At 44.6% G+C, this 21,661-nt stretch overlaps 1 protein-coding gene across 1 annotated transcript in view; it reads right to left on the bottom strand.

Moving 5' to 3' along the window:
* Positions 1 to 427: 427 nt before the first annotated feature.
* Positions 428 to 21,661, bottom strand: part of NHLRC2 (NHL repeat containing 2) — a 41,691-nt gene continuing 20,457 nt past the window's right edge. Inside the window, 7 exon segments of the mRNA XM_061556359.1 lie at positions 428 to 2,205; positions 6,619 to 6,826; positions 8,395 to 8,610; positions 11,930 to 12,052; positions 17,366 to 17,600; positions 20,381 to 20,408; positions 20,411 to 20,473. Of these exon segments, the coding sequence (XP_061412343.1) occupies positions 1,940 to 2,205; positions 6,619 to 6,826; positions 8,395 to 8,610; positions 11,930 to 12,052; positions 17,366 to 17,600; positions 20,381 to 20,408; positions 20,411 to 20,473 (1,139 nt within the window). The 3' untranslated portion in view covers positions 428 to 1,939.

The raw sequence follows: 21,661 nt of genomic DNA, 5'->3' as shown, positions 1-21,661 counted from the left end.
AGAAGGGGAATTGAAGTGCAGGTCAATGAGATGTGTGAAGCGGCAATAACAACCAACAATTTGCCAAAAAAATGTTTTACACGAAGGAACAGGGGATTAGGTTTCACCAATGAAAAATACATTTTAAGTGCAAATGCGCTGCGCATGGCGGTTTCAAAGTCACGAATGGCTCACTTTCCTTTTACCATCACCGAAATGTGTCATTTCCCCAGACAGAACGGGACGACTATCGCGCCAACAAGCGTGGCGGCGTTTTTGTGGACGACAGAAAATAAGGAAACGTATTTGTGGATGATTTTTCTCTCTCTCTTTGAACTGATAACGGTGTAAGCAGCGGTGATTACGAGGTGCGACTGCCACATGGGACACCTGAAACATCACAATCTATTTAGCAAAATAAACGAAACCGACTATTCGCAAAAGACAAACGCCATTTATTTTCACATTTTCCATGACAAAATCCTTTGGTATATTCTATTAACTTACTATACGTGTGAATACGTAGAGTACTCATATATATGTTTAAAAAAATGGCTAGTGTGCACCGCATATTATTGCAGAATATAGTGCACAGAGAAGTCATATGAATACCGTGTATGCGCCCCAAAGAAGTATATCCAGGCGAAGGAACAATGCATGTCTGTGCTGGACCCAAGCATAATGAAAGCAAGCTTCAGATCCGAGCAAAGGCCGCAGCTTTTCTGGCGTTGCCTTCATCGGGGCAGGGGGGATCGGGTAGCATTCACTCAAGGTTACACTTTGTCAGATAATTTTAACTTTTTTTCTGTACTTCGCCACCGATTCATTACGGCCATTTAAAAAAACCTGACATTTGTTTTGGCAACAAAATGGTCCAAAATAAACGTGATTAATTAAGGCACCCATGTCATCGACGTATTTTCTATTTCAGAACTTGATACGGAAAATTGGCTAGGCTAACTATTTTTTTAAAATGTGGCTTTTGAAATATATATTTGTACATATGATCTGCTTGTTTCTCGGCAAGGTTCGTTGAAAGCTCTAAACGCTGCATATTTTTGTCAAAAATTGTGCTCTGTGGTAATTGGCTGTGCATTTTAATCACACGTATGTACACCCCCAACACATTCGCACAAACACATGCACGCCCATGTTCTCACGTTGGTAGAGATTTCTGCCAAACTGGAAGGACCACCTCCCCCACAAACCCCCCACTCGTGAACAGAGGAAAGTTGCCATACGGCCAGACTTGCATTGTTCAGGATTTAGCCCGGTCATGAAAGGAATAGAATCATCTACCCACACAGACCCTAAAGATTCAGCAGCTTTGCAATCGTTCCAGCAAAAGTATATAAAACAAGCTTCAGTAGCAAAGGTGAACTTATGATCAAGTATAAGATTTGGAGTGATTACATTTAAAAAAGTGAATTAGCCCCATTCGTCGGGCTAATTGGTAGGTGATATCTCTTCCAGATGATTGTTGACCATTCTAGTCATTTGGTTTCTGCAATGTGGCAAGAGTGGCAGCTGTGCTAGAGAATTATGTGCATCAACCCTTTCCCATTCCGAGACGACTGCAATTTGCAGGGTAGATCCCGATCGCCGCTGAAATTCGGAGACAGCTGTAGCGACATGAACGCACTCTACGATACAAACTGTGTCACACGCTCTCAAGCATGGTCTTGTGTGAGCTCGGAACTGATAAAGTATTTTTTTTTCTTCCGGTTGAAACGGAGCTCGAAGAAAAACTGATGACGTACTCGTGCGTACGTCATCGGAACGGGAAAGGGTTAAGAAGTCACACGGACGCTGACGGTGATACTGATCAACAACACAACCACCGACAATGCTCCCGAATTTTGCGTGTCTCCTGCACACACGGGAGAACCGCAACACTGCAGAACCACGTAGGGCCCCCCCCCCCCCCACGCCTCTCCACATCAGCCCCGTCGCCAGGAGCTCAGAATCGGTGCTCCAACCTGACGGTGACGTCCCCGCGACCCGGGCCGTCGGCCACGACCCGCAGCGGAACGCTGAACGCCACGCCGCCCATGAGGCACGTGCCGCTTGCCTCCGCGCAGTAAAACACGGCGGCCTCCAGCGTGACGGTCGAATCGGCACCGTCCTGGCCCCCACGGGACGCCACGAGCAGCGGCACCGTCGTGTCGGCCAATGGACGCGACAGCTGGCCCCTGGTCGACTGATTGCCCAGCAGCCACTTGGGACCTAGGAGAGAGATATTGACAGTAATGAAATAAAAAATGTCACTGACCGGTTGTACGGTTGTTTGATGACAGCTGCCTCCTAAAGGCAATTGAGGAACTCAATGGGCAAGCCTCCAAGTAACGTGGGTGGCACTAGCTTCTTGATCTTGTGGGAGGCCACATTTCATCACACCGTTTGCACCATGCCACGCACTGTTCAAAACAATTGTTTGTCAGTGGGCATGTCTCGTATGGCGTAGCTAAGTGTGAGCCCCCCACCTTCTCCGAGGCCTCTGACCGGTGTGGAAGATAGGGCCAAAATACCCCCGAGAGGGGCACTCTAGAGCTCCCTCTAGTGGAGACCCGATATAATACCTGCATACGCATGGCAAATACGGCCACTGACCAATCCACACTGACAAGCATTATGAAGTATGATCAAGTAAGCACCAAGCACTGCACTGGAGGGGAAGCCCTCGTACAGAAGTATGTTTATATTTATGTCTTCAGGAAAACGTATGCGCTAAAAGTACAAATAATAACTGCCCAGCTTACATGATCAATAATTACCGTTGTGAACATTTACATTACATAATGTACTCGTACGGCAATGATATATTCTTCGGCAGCATTTTAATAGTCGATAAACATGACGCACAGATGAAAGGATTTTTTTTCATGGGAAAGCAAGCAGGGCACAAGGCTTGAGCCAAATTGCTTTCATCAGGACGCAGGGGGAGAAATACACAGAAACGCCGACTATATGGCAGGATTAGAGTTACACGACTCAGATGTAGGGGCAGTTCATTGTTGAGAGTTCTAATTGAGACATATGCCCATAATCGAGCCAAATTTTTCAATAATCACAGCTGGGGGCTCCACAATGCTATACACCGGAGGGGCATCTTTAAACAGATTAAATCGGCAGTAATGCTGAAATACGCAATGAGATGCAATGCCGAAACTCTAAAGATGTCAACAGCATATACCTGACATGTGTTACCGATTCAACAATAAATTAATCAAAATCAATGTAATGCTTGCGATCCAGGCATCGAATTGTGCGTGTATCAATTGATTAGTTACAATTGATGCATATAACGCAATATGGAATGTTACATTTGAGCTGATGGAAATTATTGAAGCACAACGAGGGAGAACATACGACATATCGAATATAAGAGAAATATAAACAAAGTAAAAAAAAATGCATGATCAGTTCGTGAAACAAATTGACAATTCGTTAATGCACGAATCGTGACAGAACCATGTGTGTACACAGTTGTTATCGCAACCTTTATATAATGTACTAATAGGGGTCACTAGATTGTAAAAAATAATTATGAATATATACGTACTTAATAACCTCGTACCACAGATAAGAGTGCCCGTCAACTATAGAGTATACATATGAGTTACGCACAAATACCCATACACACACCAAAGTAAATGCAGTACTGTATATAGATTAACGTGGATACATTCTTACTGGCTGCATGCAGCAATCTTGCGAATGAAGAGGCATGCAGTTGTCCAGGCATATTTCGAGGTTGCAAATCGACATCGCATTTGCAGTGCAACAATTTCCTGTACATTCAAGAGCTGTGAATGGACCCCCTCCAACGTTGCCCGTGCGACTGCCGTGCAAAAGGAATCTAGCAAATTATTTTTCGGACAATTTCTGATGTATCATAGTAACACCTGGAATTTCCACTGGCGCAAATGGTAGAAAAAAATCACATTAATCCGGCAAAGCCAGGAAGGCGGGCAAGCCACGAACCCAACAGCGAACAAATTGTTTGGTGAGAATGTATGCAAGGCTCCAACAATGCGGCCAAAGCCAGATGGCTTAATCACATTTCATCAATGCCCATGTGCAGAACTCATCCGGCACAGCGGCCTCACTCCCTTGTTCCGAAACTACATTTGCAGAGACATCCGATCCTCCACCGATGTTTAATTATTTACCCCTTCAGTTTTCTTTGTTGTTGCTATTATTGTTTGGACTCTCGCTTCCATACGGCATCTGAACAGCAACCAACGAAAGAGTTTCTGCGTATGTTAGGTATAGTAATCCATTCAATGGGATCAGGAGTTGCTTCATGTAAAGCACTTGTGCCTCCATTTTGGATTTATTATCATCTTATTGTATTACCGTTATTATATTATTTTCTATACTTACTGTTATATATGTATATTGAGATTCTGTGCTCCTGACCAGAATGTAAATTTTTTGGTGATTTTTTTTTAAAGCTGCCCTTTCGATTTCAGTATTTGAATTACGACAAACAGCAGCCAATTTTATCACATTCCTTTGCAAACCGCACATTGTTTTTGTGAAACTGTAACCGAGGCACTCCTAAAGACGCTAGAAAATACATCTGATGCACACTATTTGGGCACTCAAAAAGAGGCTTAGCTTACACCCTTTCGCTCCCTGTGGAGCATGAAGTCGCAACAAGCCCGCGCCATGCCGGATGGTCTTTAGCAGCTTTCTCTACTCAAAAAAATGGCAACCTCGCATTTGAGTTCCCACACCGCAGTATCGCTGAACGAGACAAAATAATGACCGATGTTTATCAAAAACTCCAAAAAGCTATTTTAAAGAAAATAATAAACAGAATTATCGATTTACAATAATATCTTTTTGTATAGAATAATATTTTCAAATATATACGTTTGATTCAATGTGCTTCAGCAGCGGCTTTGGTGCCGTCTCTGTAACGGTAATAACATAACCTTAAAAAACGAACGTCTCGTGCTTGCACTACCTTTGCTTTTTAAGTAAAAAAAACATTCAAATATTCACACGCATCAGCAGCGGTATCATACTACGGCAATATTAAATTTGGTGGCCGGCACGTGGGCCGGCCCAGTGCGCGGTAGTGACGTCACCGCATCTATCTGCGTGATGACATCACGCGCATCCAACTGCGTCGATACGATTCGCGCGTCGCAGCGCCGACTGTCATAACGCCTCTTCCACGCCCACCCTCCACCTCAGTCGAGTGACCCGCACAAATACGTGGCCAGTCCTAGTTTCTGTAATGACGAAAACGTCCTTTAAATCAATCGCAGTACCGCACAATGACGATTTTGAAAATACCTTAATTGAGCCATCTGTCAATAGGCGTCTCGAGTGCGAAATAACAAGCAACCTATCATTCCGTTTCGACGTTCTTTGCCCGCTGTCCCGGTCAGGTCATGGCCTCTGAAAAACACAAAATGTGTGTATTTTGAAATGGGGGAATTTTTTTGAAGGTAATTTTTGGTCTATTGTTAATCCTTCCACTTTTATATGAAGAATAACAAGCGAACGAATAGTATTACACCGAGGACATTTTGTTATATAAAAAATACTTACTCGCATGCTTTGCAGCTGCATTGTAATGATCTATAGTTCTAACTCGAGCTGTTTAGATGTGTTAACTCAATACGTGGGATGAAATGCGTATGATTGTTTATTTGATTTAAGAATTGCCTATGTATTTTTTGCTGATGTCTGCTTGTCCCCTCATCCCACTGATCATGTTTATTTCACCCTATATCGCGTTTGTTCAACACAAAGTGTACAGCGTGGTACGCTCTTGTAGTGTGCCCTGAGGATCCGAACGGGTGGTATAAATCGTGGGGCTCGCAACGTTACTGCAAATGCCATGGACAGCGCACACAATTAGCCACGAGAATGGAGCCAAATTTCCTTCCATTCAGGACAAAAACATCGACTTCGAGCCGCCATTAAATGAAGAAAGCTGCCGTTCTTTGGGTGCATCAATAGAGCCGGTAAACTATCCACGAGCATCCAACAAGAAACCATTATGGGGACAACAAAAAGAGGACACTGCAAGGAATACTTGGATTCACAAAGTAACAGACTGGACAGACTTAAACAACTCCAGCCAGCTAATCTGTGAGAATCAGGACAGGTGATAGGTGGAGGGAGATAAGTATGTATGCGTGTATGTTGAACTTCTTTCGCCCCTATACAAAGCCAACCGTGCTAATTGGAGGTGCGGGATGATGATCAAAGCTGCCAACACAGTGCCTGAACAACCTCGCTGCTAAAACCGGGAATGGGAGATAGGCGGAGATGGATTATCAAGTGCATTGTAAATCCGGGTAGGTGGCATGGCAATTAAAGCAGAAAGCTCTTCATCGGAGAGTTGTGAGTTTAAATCTTTAGTCGGGCATTCACTCAGCCATTTATCCCTCCAGAGCTGACAAAACGAGTACAAATTTTGAGAGAAGCCAATTGTGCGGGCGTAGCACAGACCACATGCCATACGTGGAATTTCAAGCAACGGCTCAGAGCACCGTAGACAGCTGACAAGCGCTGCCCCCACGTTCGCTCGAGAGAGGCGGCGCACTTGACAATTTGCTACGGGATCACAAGGTGCGTCTCTGCTTGCACACGCGCGCGGGGGTTTACGCGTACCGAGAAGTTGCCACGCGCTGGGCGCTCCTGCCGTGAGAGCTGCCCCCTCAGGGAGGCTCAGCGCCAGCACGAGCGAGACCACGCGCCCCACCGCCACCTCCACCGGCGGCGCCACGGCGTGCGTGGTGGCCGATCGCGACAGCAGCGACCGCGCAGGGCCGCTGTCGGACTCCACTTTATCCACCTTGTCCGGAAAATGAATTGGCAACTGTCGGGGGGGGGGCGGGGGGGGGGGGGCGGGGGGGGGGAGAAAAATAAATATTTGAGGGCCTAGGAAACAAATTGACAATCTGATGAAGTACTGAGTGCAGTTATAAGTCAGTTACATCTCAACGGGTCTTTTTTGACAAAAGTTTGAGTGATATTGTTTGTAATCACAATGCTACCTCACATGACCTAATATATGAACACATTTTTTTTTTACTATTACGTTTGGAATTGCGTGTGAAATGTGAATTATGCTTTTGCGTACTACGAGGTATTTCTGCAAATGATGAACTAAGCTTGTTGATAAAATGACTATGGCTCGCTCTTTGCAAACAAAGAGCGAGCAGTGGAGTGGTTTTGCGCACTGCACTATGAACCCAAGCCACCTGAGTTCAATTCCTGGTCCATGCAAACATCAGTGGGCAAGTGATATTTGAACCGGTCCTGGGTCCCTCCATCACCAACCCACAATGATCGGTTCGGTAAAGTTTGGTCAAACAACTCCAAAATTCGACACGCCATAGAGAGGCCTTCACCCAGCAGTGCAATGGCAAAGGTCTGTAAATTATCATTATTATTACGAGTGTGCAAGTGGGTTAAATAGGTTATTTGAAGTGAGTGAAAATACCGTAAAGAGAAACAACTTAAAACATTTTCAAATCTACACGATACAGGTGGATGGTACAGAACACACCGGCATGTACGTATGTGCAAGGGTGTTCATGAGTTCAAAAAAACGATGGGGTCAGGGGAAGGAAGGGGGATTAGTCTGCCAGATTTAGAGAAGATTAATGCCTCCAAAGCCACGTGTACAACTTAGATATACAGAAATCACAAAATAAGGAAATGTGTTCTCAAGATACCAGCGCTAAATATTAGATAGGGGGACACTGATGGAAGCGAGTCTAAAGCGGGAGAAAAATCAAGCGTGAAAACGGACATTTTTCTTGCAAAGGCCTTACATTAATAACTCAGCCAAAACTATGCCACAGACACCAACGAATACATTTCAAGAATTCCTCAAAAACCGAGCCTTCTATATTTTGTCCGTTTTTAAAATGAATCACCGAGACCAGCAAATCCCATTTTTCCGCCACCCCCACCCCCCCCTTACAATACCCCCCCCCCCCCCACCAGCCTGCGAGTGATTCATGTCCCGGTGTTTTCACAAGAGTGCTCATCTTTCGGTCCAGCACCCTCCTCAATGCTGCCTCACCAGTCCAAGCGCACCAAACAAAACGATGAACTCTTTTGTCAAGAGACTCGTCACGCTTTGTAAACACAAACGAGATTTTCTACGCCCGATGTCCCTCGCAGCGCCAATAGCAGCAATAGGTGGCGGTCATGCCTGTGGCCTAGCGTGGTGGTCGGCATGGGCCCTGGTGCGAGAAATGCAACGGGCAGCGCCCCCCTACCCCGATCCTATCTATTTATTCCCCTATTCATTTGTAGCCCGGCGCCCCCTACAACCTCTGTGCCCCAGCGTGGCCGAGTTGCACAGCACGGCTCCCACTCCGCCTCGACGGCCAACGCCACGCTGGGCGACTCGGACCCTCGACGGCGACTCACCGTGGACAGGGCGCACGTGTCCAGGTCCACCACGCACACGCGGTGGTTGTTGGTGTCGGCGACGTACAGCACCTTCCCGCCGTCGCCCACGCACAGGCCGCCCGGCTCAGCCAGCGCGTCGCGTCCCAGCGGGGCAGCCGAGGGGCCGCGGTCCGGGGATCGTCCCGACCCCACCAGGGTCACGCACGCCCTTGTGCTGGTGTCCACGGCTTTAATCTCCACAGAGGTAAATGAGGAACAAGACGACGATAAAAAAGAATATTAATAACTAAGCGATTGGCACGCGCTGCCAAGCGAGGGCCTCCCCATGCCGTGCCGAGTTTGCGAGGTTGTTGGTTTACACTTCACAACGCTGGTGAGCGCGGGTTGGTGAAGGCAGAGAGCGTAGATGTGGGTGCACAGAAGTAGAGTACAACGATGGCTTTTGCTGCACTGCCATCTGGTGCCTGCCCATCCAAGCAGTATCCGGGCTCAACTCTGCATAACTTCCAAGATCTAACAAATGTGGGTGCGTTCTGGGTGACTTGGTAATAGGCAATAAAATGATTTATTTTATTTAACCAGAAAGGCTCACTGAGTCTCAACACTCCATTTCAGGTGGATTCTGCATTAGGAGTCTTGGAAAATGTAATTAATTAGAGTTTGACACATTGGAGGAAATTCGAGAACCCGGAGAAACCAAACATATGAGGGATGAACACACAAAAGTTCCGCACAGATAGATGAAACCCATCGCAACAACGTCATCTCCTCGCCACGCAGCAGTTCAAGCCTACAACACCAAGTACTAACCAGGCTCTAAAACACTACTTTGCTTCCGAGATGTAAAAACATCAGGTCGTGGAGGGGTAAACATTGTTCATCTCAACTCAAAAGCGAGTGACCTCTACATAGCGAGTGTTTCAAAAGTAGTGCAGATCCCAAGAAAGGGTTTGTATGGTAGCCACAAAATGTATTTTGTGTTGTTGAGTTGTATAGGTGAGAACATCCCGAGCCGACTTTCTGTTAACACATTGCATCAATGAGTTCATTTATAAAACCACATGTTTAAAATTGCAACGATAACAAAGCCAAATTAATAGCACATGCTCGACACACAATAAGAAATGAGAAACAAGAATGGGGGAGGGGGTGCGGGCACAATTGAGTTCATCAGCAAACACAATAAACAGAGAACATTCGTTAAGGTTGGATAAACCTCAGCAGAGGATCCCTACAATCACTGTAGAGTTGATGAAGAGACTATAAAAGGTATTAATACAAAATCAGATAAATGTCAGCACTCATTAGGTCTGTCAATAAATCCCACGATCTCTTGAGTCTATGACCATATATTAACCAACCACATATGCATTGCTCCACACACCCAGTTTATCCTAGGGCTCTGTATATAGCAAAGAGTCACTGAAGCACTGTGCTTTTCAAGCTTTGACATTGAGCAAGTAACGGACGCATCAATTCATCGGGTTTTGTTTTGGTTAACTAAACACGCACCGAACGGTGTGAGAATCAATTTACTATGATTTGTACGCATTTTTATGCCAAGTACAAACTCATTTAACATTCAGGATAACGGAGCAAACGAGATGGTAAAAAAAATACTTAAACGAATCGTGAACAAAATCGCAAAAGCGAATCATTAAATGCCTATTTTACATCCACGGTGAGACTGCAACAACTACACGTTTGGCTCTCGGCTGTGTTTTTTCATCGTGTTGAACCGAGCGTGCATTGTTCGGCAAGATGTCTGACATTTCCCTCCTCTTAGCAGCTTACATTCTCCCTAAGTGGTGCACTCTCAAGCAGCAGAGCTCTCTACTCATCCGCCAGGGTCCCTGCGAAGCGTCCGGCTGTGGCTCGCATCCACCGCAAACCTCGCGCGTAGGAGGAGGAAAGTGCCGCAGGGCACACGCACGGCCCACCACATCCCAGGGGGCTTTACCCCCACACCGCATTATCCTATTACGCGCGTCAAACCCGACGAGAGGTGCGGCCTCTCGTGTGAAAATCTCTGAGCCAAAACGGCGCAGCTTTGAGATTAAAAAAAAAAAGTTTAGACAGCAGCACGGGGTGGTCCGGCTCACAGGCCTCTGCAAACCGCTAAGCGTAAATCTTACCTCACATGGGCATGGCCCAACCAATATGAGAGTCTCTGGGTTTAGTGTCTAATGTCGAAAATTATTTTTGATCATACTAGTGGGCTGGGGCCCAAGGCTAATTTTATCTCTTCACCTACCACAGTCTTGGCCTCAACAAAGTTAATTTGTATTGCACTTCTTTGCGGAAGGTTACCGACTTGTGTAAAATGGTAGCTTGCATTCAGGCAGTGCGTAAAAAATTAAGACCTACAGTGCAATTTACAAGCTGTAAAAGCACGTTTACACTTGTTCTTAAATCACAACATTAACAGGTTTGGAGGACACTTGCAAAGTAATGATTACAAACCTTTCCCGTGTGTAACTCATTCCCACAGTACCACAACAACAGCAGTTCAGAAACTCAAATTGAAACTTTCTGCCACAGCCAGGGATGGGTCTAAGTGTAAAATAACACTTTCTCCTGCCCCCCTGCATTCCAAACACATTACTTGTTTTTTTCCAGCCAACTGCTTTCCCACTAAATTGAGTTGTATTGAGACGACCCCGTTGGGCACTTCAGTGGGAGGATTAGTGTGACAAGATTAAGTTAGCAGTTTTTGAATTGGTTCATGTTAGTTTGAAATTAAATTTTCTTTACATTTTAAAATCACCAATTTGCCAAATCTTGCAAAACCACTCAAGTGGAACTAACTTTATTTACCGTGTGCATGCAAAGAGGGCTTGCTCAAGTTCCTACGGCAACCTGAGCTTTTACCTGGGCTGACCTCGGAACAAGTCCTGATATGAGAGGCCAGCGACATCCCTCACTTAGTTCAACTTCAGGACCATGTTATGTGTGAATAACACAGCGAGAAAATTACAAAATTGATATATTATAGCTTATATTCGCCTATTTTATCGCAACCCAAGCCTGCCTTGAAATTGCTTGTAATTATTACTAAGGTCTTTTTTTGCTACGTACATCGATTCCTCACCCTCCACACCCGCTCACAGTGGGTAGAGCGAAGGACGTGGTAGGGAAGGGCATAGCAGATGGGGCCAAACCCACAGAACATGGGGGCATAGGCCCATGGCCTTAGTGCTGATCCTGTAAGTCATATGGGCAATTCCTAGGTCGACACAGCCTGATTCGTAGTGGCCATTGAAAAATAGCATTCGAAACCCAGCGTAAAGAGCATTCATGAATAAACTAAATCAATTTATATTAATATTCGCCAGCCGCTCTTCCAACCACTGAGAAATTAACAGCCCAGTGCCCGGGGGGGGTCTCACTCTCTGATGGTCTTAAATGAGCCACGAAGAGGGGACAGCCTTGCCATCTGGCCCGTAATGTACACAGCTTTGTCTTTAGGGCTTTTCTCATCGTTCCAACACGTTTCATGGATACCGCCGAAGACGCTGAAAGGCAGAGGATGCGGGGCCGTGCGACGCCTCACCTTGTGGTTGTAGGAGTCGGCCACGTAGAGCAGGCGACGCGTCTCGTGCCACGCCACGCCCAGCGGGTGCTGCAGTTTGGCGTCCACGCCTTTCGCATCCACGTCTCCAAACGCAAACAGGTTCTGTTTCCCCCCCCACCACCACAGAGAAAGACGGTCGCTCAAACGATGCGCCATCGAGGTCATCAAAGGAAACTGTTGCGCAACTTGTGCACATGTGGAGGAGCGGTTGCGTGGTGGTTAGCGCGCTTGCGCTGCGAAGCTGCCAACCCGAGATCGATTCTCAGTCACGGCCAACACCAGTGATTTTTTATAGCTAGCTCTGGGCATCCCCTTCGTTGACCCAGCCTCACATAAGTACCTTGTGCGATGTGTAAACATTGCCACTCGGGAAAACAATGATGGCCGGGCATGGTGCTTGCCACCCACCCCCTTGTGTGCTGTGCTGACCTTCATAGGTATTCGCTAACGGGACTTGCCCGAACAGTCTGTTAAGGCTTTAGGGAATCTTTGTCTTGGCTAGAAATAACATAACGGATACATAGAGCCAAGGTTCAAATCAAATATTAAAAATGTCAGTTTAAATTACTTTATGACCTTATTCTGAAACTGGTCACGTACTTAAATTTAAATGAATGTTCGTTTCCGCTTCTATTCCTGTTCAGCCAAAATTATTTTAAGACACAAGATATGTTAAAAGAATATAAAACTTATTTTTGAAATATAGGGTTCCGAAAAGCTTATTAGTATTTCAATTTGCTTCATATTTACATGATCGGTTAAGACTGTTTAATCATGCACACACTGTAAGAAGATGTACAATATTTTCTTTTTGGTTAACAATGAAGAGTAATTGAGAACTGCAGAAAATACGAATGCACTTCAATAACAAAAACAATATTACCAACGTTATTTCTTCGTGCAATGAATACTGGCTATTTACTCAAATTTTTTTTCCAACAAAATCATGAAAAGAATCACATTATCATTCACAACCCGTATTCCCAGACATAAGGCTTGATAATAAGCGTTACGTATTCATCATTTGTTATGCTGCCGCCAGAAACAATTGGGCATCACATCCAGATGCACACCGAAGGTTGAATTGACCCAAAACACAGAGCCTGACGAATAACATTTCATTTTTCATTGCTTTGAATATGTATGGGTGGGAGGGAGAGAGGGGTGTGTTGCAGGGCTTTATTGCATGACTGCCTCCGGTTTTAGAAAGCAATTTTTTAACATGTCCCTCCATTACTTGTGATGAAACCATTTTATAGAACCATTAGCAACATCTGTATTTTACATTTACCCCTTGCTGTCATGGTGCCCATAACCACAGCATTAATCTTTCCACGCCTGTGCAATAATTCCTTTTTTAAAAACCCATGCATAAAACGTATACACTTTTATACAGGTGGCTTTTACAGCACTTTTTAATCCAGCTGTCAATCAACTGTTGTAGAAGTCCTCCCCATATCACGTCAGTCATGGGGATTGTTTGACCATACTTCACCATGCTGGTCATTGGAAGTTGGTGAAGCGATGGGTTGGGGGGGGGCAGGACAGGATCGGTGCATATTTCACAGGGCCACTGCTGTTAGCCGTAGCCGAGAATCGAACTTGAGTCAAGTTCAAGTTCATTTATTTGGTATAGCCCTGTGAGCCATTCGGCTCTTGAATCGGGTGCAACCGCAACAAACAAAAAACTAAAACATGAACAAAAAACATCTTAAAGTGAATATGTGACTAAGTGCAAACAGAAAATCCAAGAAAAGACAGCAAAATATTGCAGAAAAAAATCACCGTACACCAACGCTGTGTGCAAAAATCCCAGTGGGATGCAATTCACCGGGGTTCATAGTGCAGTGCGCTAAGGACTGCGCGACCAGTCCACCAGGCTCTTGCGCAGCGGGTAAGAAATCCACAAGTGCAACATCGACCTTAGTACGATGGTCCCCCCGAGACAACTCGGGGATTACGTCAGCAGAAGCATACACTTATGAGAAATATATAGTTACAAAGATGGTCTCCCTCACGCAAAAAGTGAACAGGCAAATAAATATTGAAATTTTCTGGCTGACTCAGGGTTCAGGGAACTGAACCACCAGCACTGAGAGCCTCAGTTCAAATCCAGGTTTTAGCCGCCCATGATTAAACCAGGTTCTCAAGTGTAGTGAGATGATGGTCTTAGGCCAATTGTTGATGGCTGCACAAATTCTCACATTAAATTAGATTTTGTGATGCATTTGAAATATACATTGGTTTGAGTGCAATTCCACTAACATTTCTCTATAACAGCGCATGTGGCAAAGTGCAGTACTTCATTTGTGAGAATTTAACACGTCACTTGGAGTGATCTCAGAAGTAGTTTTGTGAGATCTCCATCCCCAGGTCGTTGTCGAACACAGGGGAGGTTGTATCCTCACGTCGTGATACTGCCAGAACAATTTGAATAAACTTGGGGAAAAATAATAATACAATTTTGATTCCTTCACATGGCAAACATCTTGTAGAGGTCTACTACACTTCACTATGAAAAATTGGCCGTACAACTTCACGGTCGAATGTTAAACATTGAACGTGGCTTAGCACGAAAGGCAGCGAGTTCATCCAGCAGATGAAGATAGGAAATTTTGCAAACGTCGCCATACAGTGCAACTGACTAATTTTTACATTTTCAAGTAAATGCTCGTGTTTTTCTCAATAAATAATCTGTTGAGGCTACATTTTTAGCAATTATCTGCAACATGAGCAGACTTGAAAATGCAAACTGGCAAACGTTTATTAGTTTTATATTACATGTTCTGTTAACTTTAGTTCTAGTACATCATGGAACTGACTGCTTAAGGCTAAAACTCTGCTCAAGTTTGTTTGCCTTTTTAACATACAGACATTGCTGATACAGCACTAGGAGGCAAGAATCACCCCATTTAAAAGGACACTCAGCCTGCATTTTCCTGCTGGCCAGAAATATTGAAGTCAACCCAAGCTATCGAAAGCATGCGTTGCCCAAAGTTTATTACTGATGATGATGATGATCTTCTTGGTTCTTTCGGTACGTGACTTTACCGAAAGAACCAAGAAGATGAATCCCTGCAGTCACAAAAGCTTTAAATCGAAATTTGATGATGATGATGATGTAACAAGATGTTTTTGTTATATAGATACCTATATTTGTATAGTCCATTTATTGACAAAATGTGATTTGGGAAACATTTGACGAATTGGCACGTTCTGTTTACGTGACAACCCTTACTAGTTGGCTGTGTCGGGTGGTGGCGGGTTTGAACAACACATTTATATATTTACGCAATCTACCCCAAAAAACCTCTATTATGGAAAACATTTGACATGTCCCATAAAGGCGCAAATAATGATACAAACTAATTAAACTGCAATCCTAATCACGTGCATTATATTATATACGAAGGGTAAAAAAAAACACAAAACGATTAAGCACATGCTAAAGCACCCATGTTTGTTTTCAGACAAGCTCCAATTCTAAACATTTAAGCGCTCGCACGGCAGGATTGCTTGGGGGAACAAAAAAAAACAAAACAAAACTAAAAAAAATCGCTAAGTACTGGGCACATTCAGGCATTGGCTCACGACGAACCACTGAGCAAAATCCTGCTAGTGCACATGGGCGCATTGAGATACACCATTATCCCTGGGCCTGTTTAAAATGTACTTGCAGCTCTGTCCAATTTAACCAATCTCTATTTGTTAGCTACTCAGTCCTGTTGTCCCCTAACACAGCCCACGGCTGGCCACAAACCCCCGTGATTGCGGGTGCCTAGGGATTGGCAGCCAGCCCAGGTCAATGCTTGCAGCATCACCAACTCAGCGTCACTCTTATTACTGGCCGCTAATTCTTTCACCCACCTGGAGTCAAATTTTTCCCGGAAACAATTAAGCTCGACATCAATGTCCAGACAGGCAATCATGGATCGTGTCATTTTATAAGACTGCCTCCTTTGCGCAATTGTGCAGATGTCCAGGATTTGTGGAGGAAAACGGGTCTGTAATTTAAAGTTTTCATTGAAAATAGGACAAAACATTCGCATATTGAAGGCCCTGATGAGACATTATAGTTGCAAAGCAAATAAAAAAGATTTTTAATAAACCTTTGATTTAGCAATTAAAACACAGCCAATCAAGGTGCAATCATAATGTGATGTTGAATAAAGTTGGATTTTCAGTAGCGAGGAGCCAAAAAAATCGTGTTTTTTCCCCTTTATCAATGTATAATCACAATCAAACGTAAAATAGGAAGCTGCTTTATGTATATAAACTACCCCGACGGTATTAATTACCAACTTGTTCTATGAGACTATGGGCTTAGGGGTTGTGGTTTAATTACAGCACTGACACCGTGTACGTTATTTGTATGAAAAGTAAGAGTAAACATTTTTGTTCGTGCACACACATTATTAATATTGTTGAGAAACATGCTTTATCTCAAATGGATTATTATTTTTGTGTTAGTGTTTTTTCTAGACTGAATTTGTTTTGACTATACTTTACTTTGTATATATCCGAGATCTCCCTTGCTTAAGAAACTTGAGCCTCAGTGGGCTCTCGCTTGGTTAAAAATAACGGTGATGTACTGAATGTATAATCATTCCATGTGGTAGGTAAGGCATCTGGCCAACACAGGCATGGAAATTAATAAATTATGCAAAGTCCCACGCAGTCAACAATTGCCATCATCAATAACGTATTTGGAAGCAAGCTTAATTTCTCACTGAATATTTTCCATGTCTACAGTAGACTGGAGAAGGAGCGTGTCTAGTGGCCACAGCCATAGCAAAACCTAAACTGGATGCGGTGTCCCGGGCGTGAAAATATTTTCTGGAAGCTGACCCGGACAGTCCTGGCTGAAATGTAGTCCCGTGTGACATAATCGGATCAACTCAATCAGACTTCAAACGTGAGTGCATCTGCATGGGCATCTTTCGCAAGACCGAGCGGTAGCGCACTTATCAACTGTTTCAGAGGATCGTGGTTCAAGAAATACGTGCAGTGTGCTTCACAGCAGACGGTCAAGATCCCGTGCTGTTATTCTAAAAACAGTAGTCCACGTGTGCCGGCAATATGGTCCAAAATGTGAACGTTACCCACAAGTTACTTAATTGTTGAAAAACCATGTCAACATCACCCCCTACTGGCAGACAGTATCTGCTAGCCCAGGGGTTGGCAACCTGCAGCTCTTCAAGGACTGCTTCGCGACGTTATTTATTAAGGACCCACCGTCTCGTATCCACATTGCATTGCTGCTCCTGAAATATTGAGTTCTTTGACCGAATTCGAAAACAAAGCCTCCTCGTTATTTTGGTTTGCCGACCCCCGTGCTAGCAGAATGGCACGAATACGAAGCGCACCAATGGTCTCGTGGGGAATCGAAAACTCATCCGTGGAGCTCGCAGTTACCATGGGGTCCCTCTCGCCTCCGACGAGCGCCTTGACAGCTCCATCGCGGAGAGACACGGCCCGCACGGTGCTGCTCTCGCTGTCCGCCACGTAGAGGCAGCCACCGCCAGCCTCAGGGGCGAACGAGAGCCCCGAAGGCTGTGCGAAACTGGCCTTGTGCGGGTATGAGTTGTTCCGGTTCTCCTCGTTGCCACTTCCAGCCAATCGCACGCAAGTTCCTGCTTTGTGCTCCTGGCTGCGGAACGGGAAAATGCCAATGAACGATGGCGATGCCAAAACACACAAAAACAATCGGATGACACACACAAAGCTCCCTGCTGCCCTGCTCCCCCGCTCCCACCCCATTATAGCCATACGGACAGGGGCAGTTAGTGGGTACCTATTAAGGCTGCCATAATTAACACGTACGATGCAAACTATGAATTAATGTGTCACTGTGAAGTGAATGCATTTACAAATTGATGCGATCGCCTAATAAAAAACCTCTTACGAACTAAATCTTTGCGACAAACAACATGGGAGAAGTCATGCTGGGCACAGCAGCCTTGCTTTCAACGAGCCAAAGTGGAGTGACCCACGGGACAGAAAACGCAAATGGTATCACGTGGATGCGAGAGAAGCTGGCCAAATGAACCAAGTGCGTTCTCCCTTCGCGCCACAAAGTCTGAAGCACAAACACACAACGGTGGTGCACAGATAATCGATCTGGGTGAACGGCCACTCATACATTTCCCGCTGGGGTTTTAGCGCACATGGTAATAGGTACGCGCTCATGAAAATATGAAGTTGAAAAGAAAACCAACATAAGAATTGAGCCGTGGCAAGAAAGAGAGTCCCAAAACGCATCACATTTGGATGGCTGTGCAGTTTTTGCAAACTCTGACATTTTTAGAAGGCTCTTTGCAAGCAGCAGTGATTAAGTTGTCTCGAAACAGCTGTGAGGGTGGCGCGGCAGAGTGGTTAGTACACTTCACCGTCAACGCGAGTTCGACTCGCAGCCACGGCTCACATCAGTGGCGATTTATATCTGACCGATTCTTGGGTTCCCCCGTCACCAACCTGCACTGACCAGCGTGATGGAATATGGCCACAACACTTTCAACCGACAGTGTGGGGGAGGCCCTCATCCCTTTGTGGATCAACAAAAGGCTGCACATTACATTATTATTATCATTAAAAGCTGTAAGCAGCCACAACAATGTGGACCACAACAAATTGTAAAGAAACAAGCAGTATGGCCTAGCCATGTGTTAACGTAGCTTAGCCATGCAGGTGTTTGCTGTTTAAATTCTCAAGGGGACCACACGCATAATAAACTGCATTCCCAGCGTGGCGGCGGTGATCGTGATAGATTATTTAGGCATACAGGGCAGTCGGCGCTTCACCACAAACGGCTGCAACGACATTACAGGCCACACAGACACAAAATATGCTTTTTTTCATTTTTTATATACAGCATTAGGCCACCTGCTTCGAAAAGGAATGAAAACACGCAAACGTAAAATCTTATGCCTGCCAGACATTTAAAGAGTGTCCATTTTTGCAATGTATCTAAGCATGGGCTGTGACGCTGGGGAAATATGGTCGCATGTAGATCTGCAACTCGAAGCTCTGAATCATCCCCTGTTGAATAGTTTCCCTGTTGCACTCCCAACGGCGCTGTGATGGCCTGGGCAGGTAAAGCATTCCAACATGGCAGAGGTTTTTTTTGTTTACCTCGGCATGGATACGTTTCAAAATATAAAAAAATCACTCTGCCTTCATGAAGCTAGATAAAACAATCGTAGGTTATTTCTTAATATTGATATGTATTTATTTGCAATTGCTGAAAACAAACTTTCATTCATATATCTCAGCGGCGAGGTCGTTCCTTTTCCTATGCTGCCCCCTTAATTTTTTGGAACTCTTTCACCCTGGCCATCCGTGCTTCTGACTCCCCACCCTCTGTTCCTTCTCCTCCACCAATGACTGTCTCTTCTCTTACAACAATAAATATACTCACCTCCGTGTGCCCCGCGATGTGCATGCTACTGTTTTGTACAGAGTCTTTAGATCAGTGGTTCTTAACCTTTTTGGAGGTACTGAACCCCACCAGTTTCATATGCGCATTCACCGAACCCTTCTTAATTGAAAAATAAAATATGATTTTTTTCAAATTCAAAACATAGGTATATGTTTTACTGGTGCACAATCATATGAGTCGGGTGTGTGTCTTAACCTCCGCCGAACCCCTGAGACTGACTCACCGAACCCCTGGGGTTCGATCGAAACCAGGTTAAGAACCACTGATTTAGATGGTTGCATTTGTCATAAGCATCGCGATCTGTTCACACCACCGCACGTCGTGCCATTCCTAATGGCCTTGCATTGCCACGATCCATCTCGCTCCTTCACTTGGGCTAATTTTAATGCTCCATCTCCACAGTGGTGATCCTATTTGGCATGTTCCCTCCTGTGACTTGCCATTTCATTATCAATAATTTCCTGCAGTTAATTTCCATAGGTTGTAATCATGAACGTGTAATCAGAAAAGCTGAGATGGCTAACATTTTACGTTTTAATTTTTCCACTCCGAGTTTGGGAAAATATCTTCTAATAGTGCTGTGAATAGCTGAATACTCTTGTGATTTGTATTTTGTTAATTTACTCATGCAGTCTCAGTGTAGCTGTCCTATCTTTATGCATATTACGATACATCTATTGTTGTTTTTAATCAACACGTTTGTTTGTGAATGCTTCAACAACTGCGTCAGTTTCCACAGAATAAAATGCATTATCATAGTCCACAAAAGCCTTATGTAAACATGATGGTTTTTTGGTGTTTTCTATACTCTGCTTGATAGTATGTATGCAGTCAATGTTGGACTCAGTGAAGTGAGGAGAAAAACGTTTAAAATCCCATGCACTTAAATAGAGGTAGCTATTTCCATCATAGCAGGAGAGTTACGCAGTTTCAGCTTAGGCATCTGCCCCATCTCTTAAGGATTCTAACAAAAGCATTGTGGCCACGCTTACCTACTGCGGGGAAGTTTTCCCTCTGAGAGAAGTATGCCCAGATCTGGTGTGTCCCAGCCATGGCAATGAACAGGACACTGTCGGGTTCGCCATCTGCGGGGGGCAGTCATGAGTGCAGGAGACGTGGCAAGCAGAGGGGGGGGGTGCAAGAATTCGACTCAGGAATCTATTATGTAACACTGCGGGGAACGGTAATGGCCCATAGTATCCGTACGGGTGATGTGAACCCATAACATACAACGCATGTATGTTTACCCAGTAGAGTTTGTTATCAATTTGCAACAGGCATTTAAATTATTAGGAGACAAAAAATAAGTTTCGTTTTCTGCAATGGGCTCTTTATTGGTCACGGAGGTAAACTATCCGTTACTGATACATCATTAACATTTATTTTTTACGTGTAAGCACACGTTAAAAAAACGTAAACACCAACAAGATTTCAGGAATTTTAAACTAGTGAAATAAGTTACGAAAGTAAAACATTTAACTCATTTCATTGTTTAAAATAGTTGTTTATCCTGAACGCTAATGACAGTTTGTTGGAGGGGTAATTAGGATTGAGAAATTGCACAACTAATTTACATTTCTGGCCACTTAAAAAAAACACACACTTTTCCCTCAGGCTAGAACACATTACCATTTGCCAGCATACAATGAAAACTACATGCTAAAGGACTGGAGCGACAAATAACATTCCCAATCTGTGCCCAACAATAGGAGCGTAAAGAGGTTAAGGCGGAGGTTTTGGCCATGTAGAACGCACCTCCGATTAGCGTGATTGGCTACGCACAGTGCGAAAGACGTTCAACACACATGCATACATACACGCGGAGAACGGAGGAGCACGTTGGAAAGAAGGGGCAGGACAAAGGGAGCGTGAGGGCGGCTGTAGCAGCTATGGGTGGATACCAGCAGGAAGGGCATGGAGGCGTATGAAGCCGAGCTGACAGAAGAGTGGACAGCGAGGACTCGATGCACGTCGAGATGAATGCCACGGTGAACGTGAATATTTCGTGACCGAGGCCACGTCAACACCACAGTTGTCCCACCTACAGCGTTGATTAATCCATGCCATTGTCCTTGACAGCATTCAAAATGTTAATGATGATTAAGGGGTTTCTGCTGAGGTTAACTTGTGGTATTTGTTCTAATGCTGGAAGTAGAAAGTCTGAAAATAAGTTTTGGATTCATTTAAGCAGTGGAATCACATAACCATAATGCAAGTGAACATCAGTGCACATACTTGTACAGCTATTGTGGTAGATTTTTTAAGTGCTTGCT

This window comes from Lethenteron reissneri, chromosome 22 (assembly GCF_015708825.2).
Source record: "Lethenteron reissneri isolate LAM-NWPU_2019-01 chromosome 22, ASM1570882v1, whole genome shotgun sequence".
NCBI lineage: Eukaryota > Metazoa > Chordata > Hyperoartia > Petromyzontiformes > Petromyzontidae > Lethenteron > Lethenteron reissneri.
This window is presented reverse-complemented; position numbering and strand designations above follow the sequence as displayed.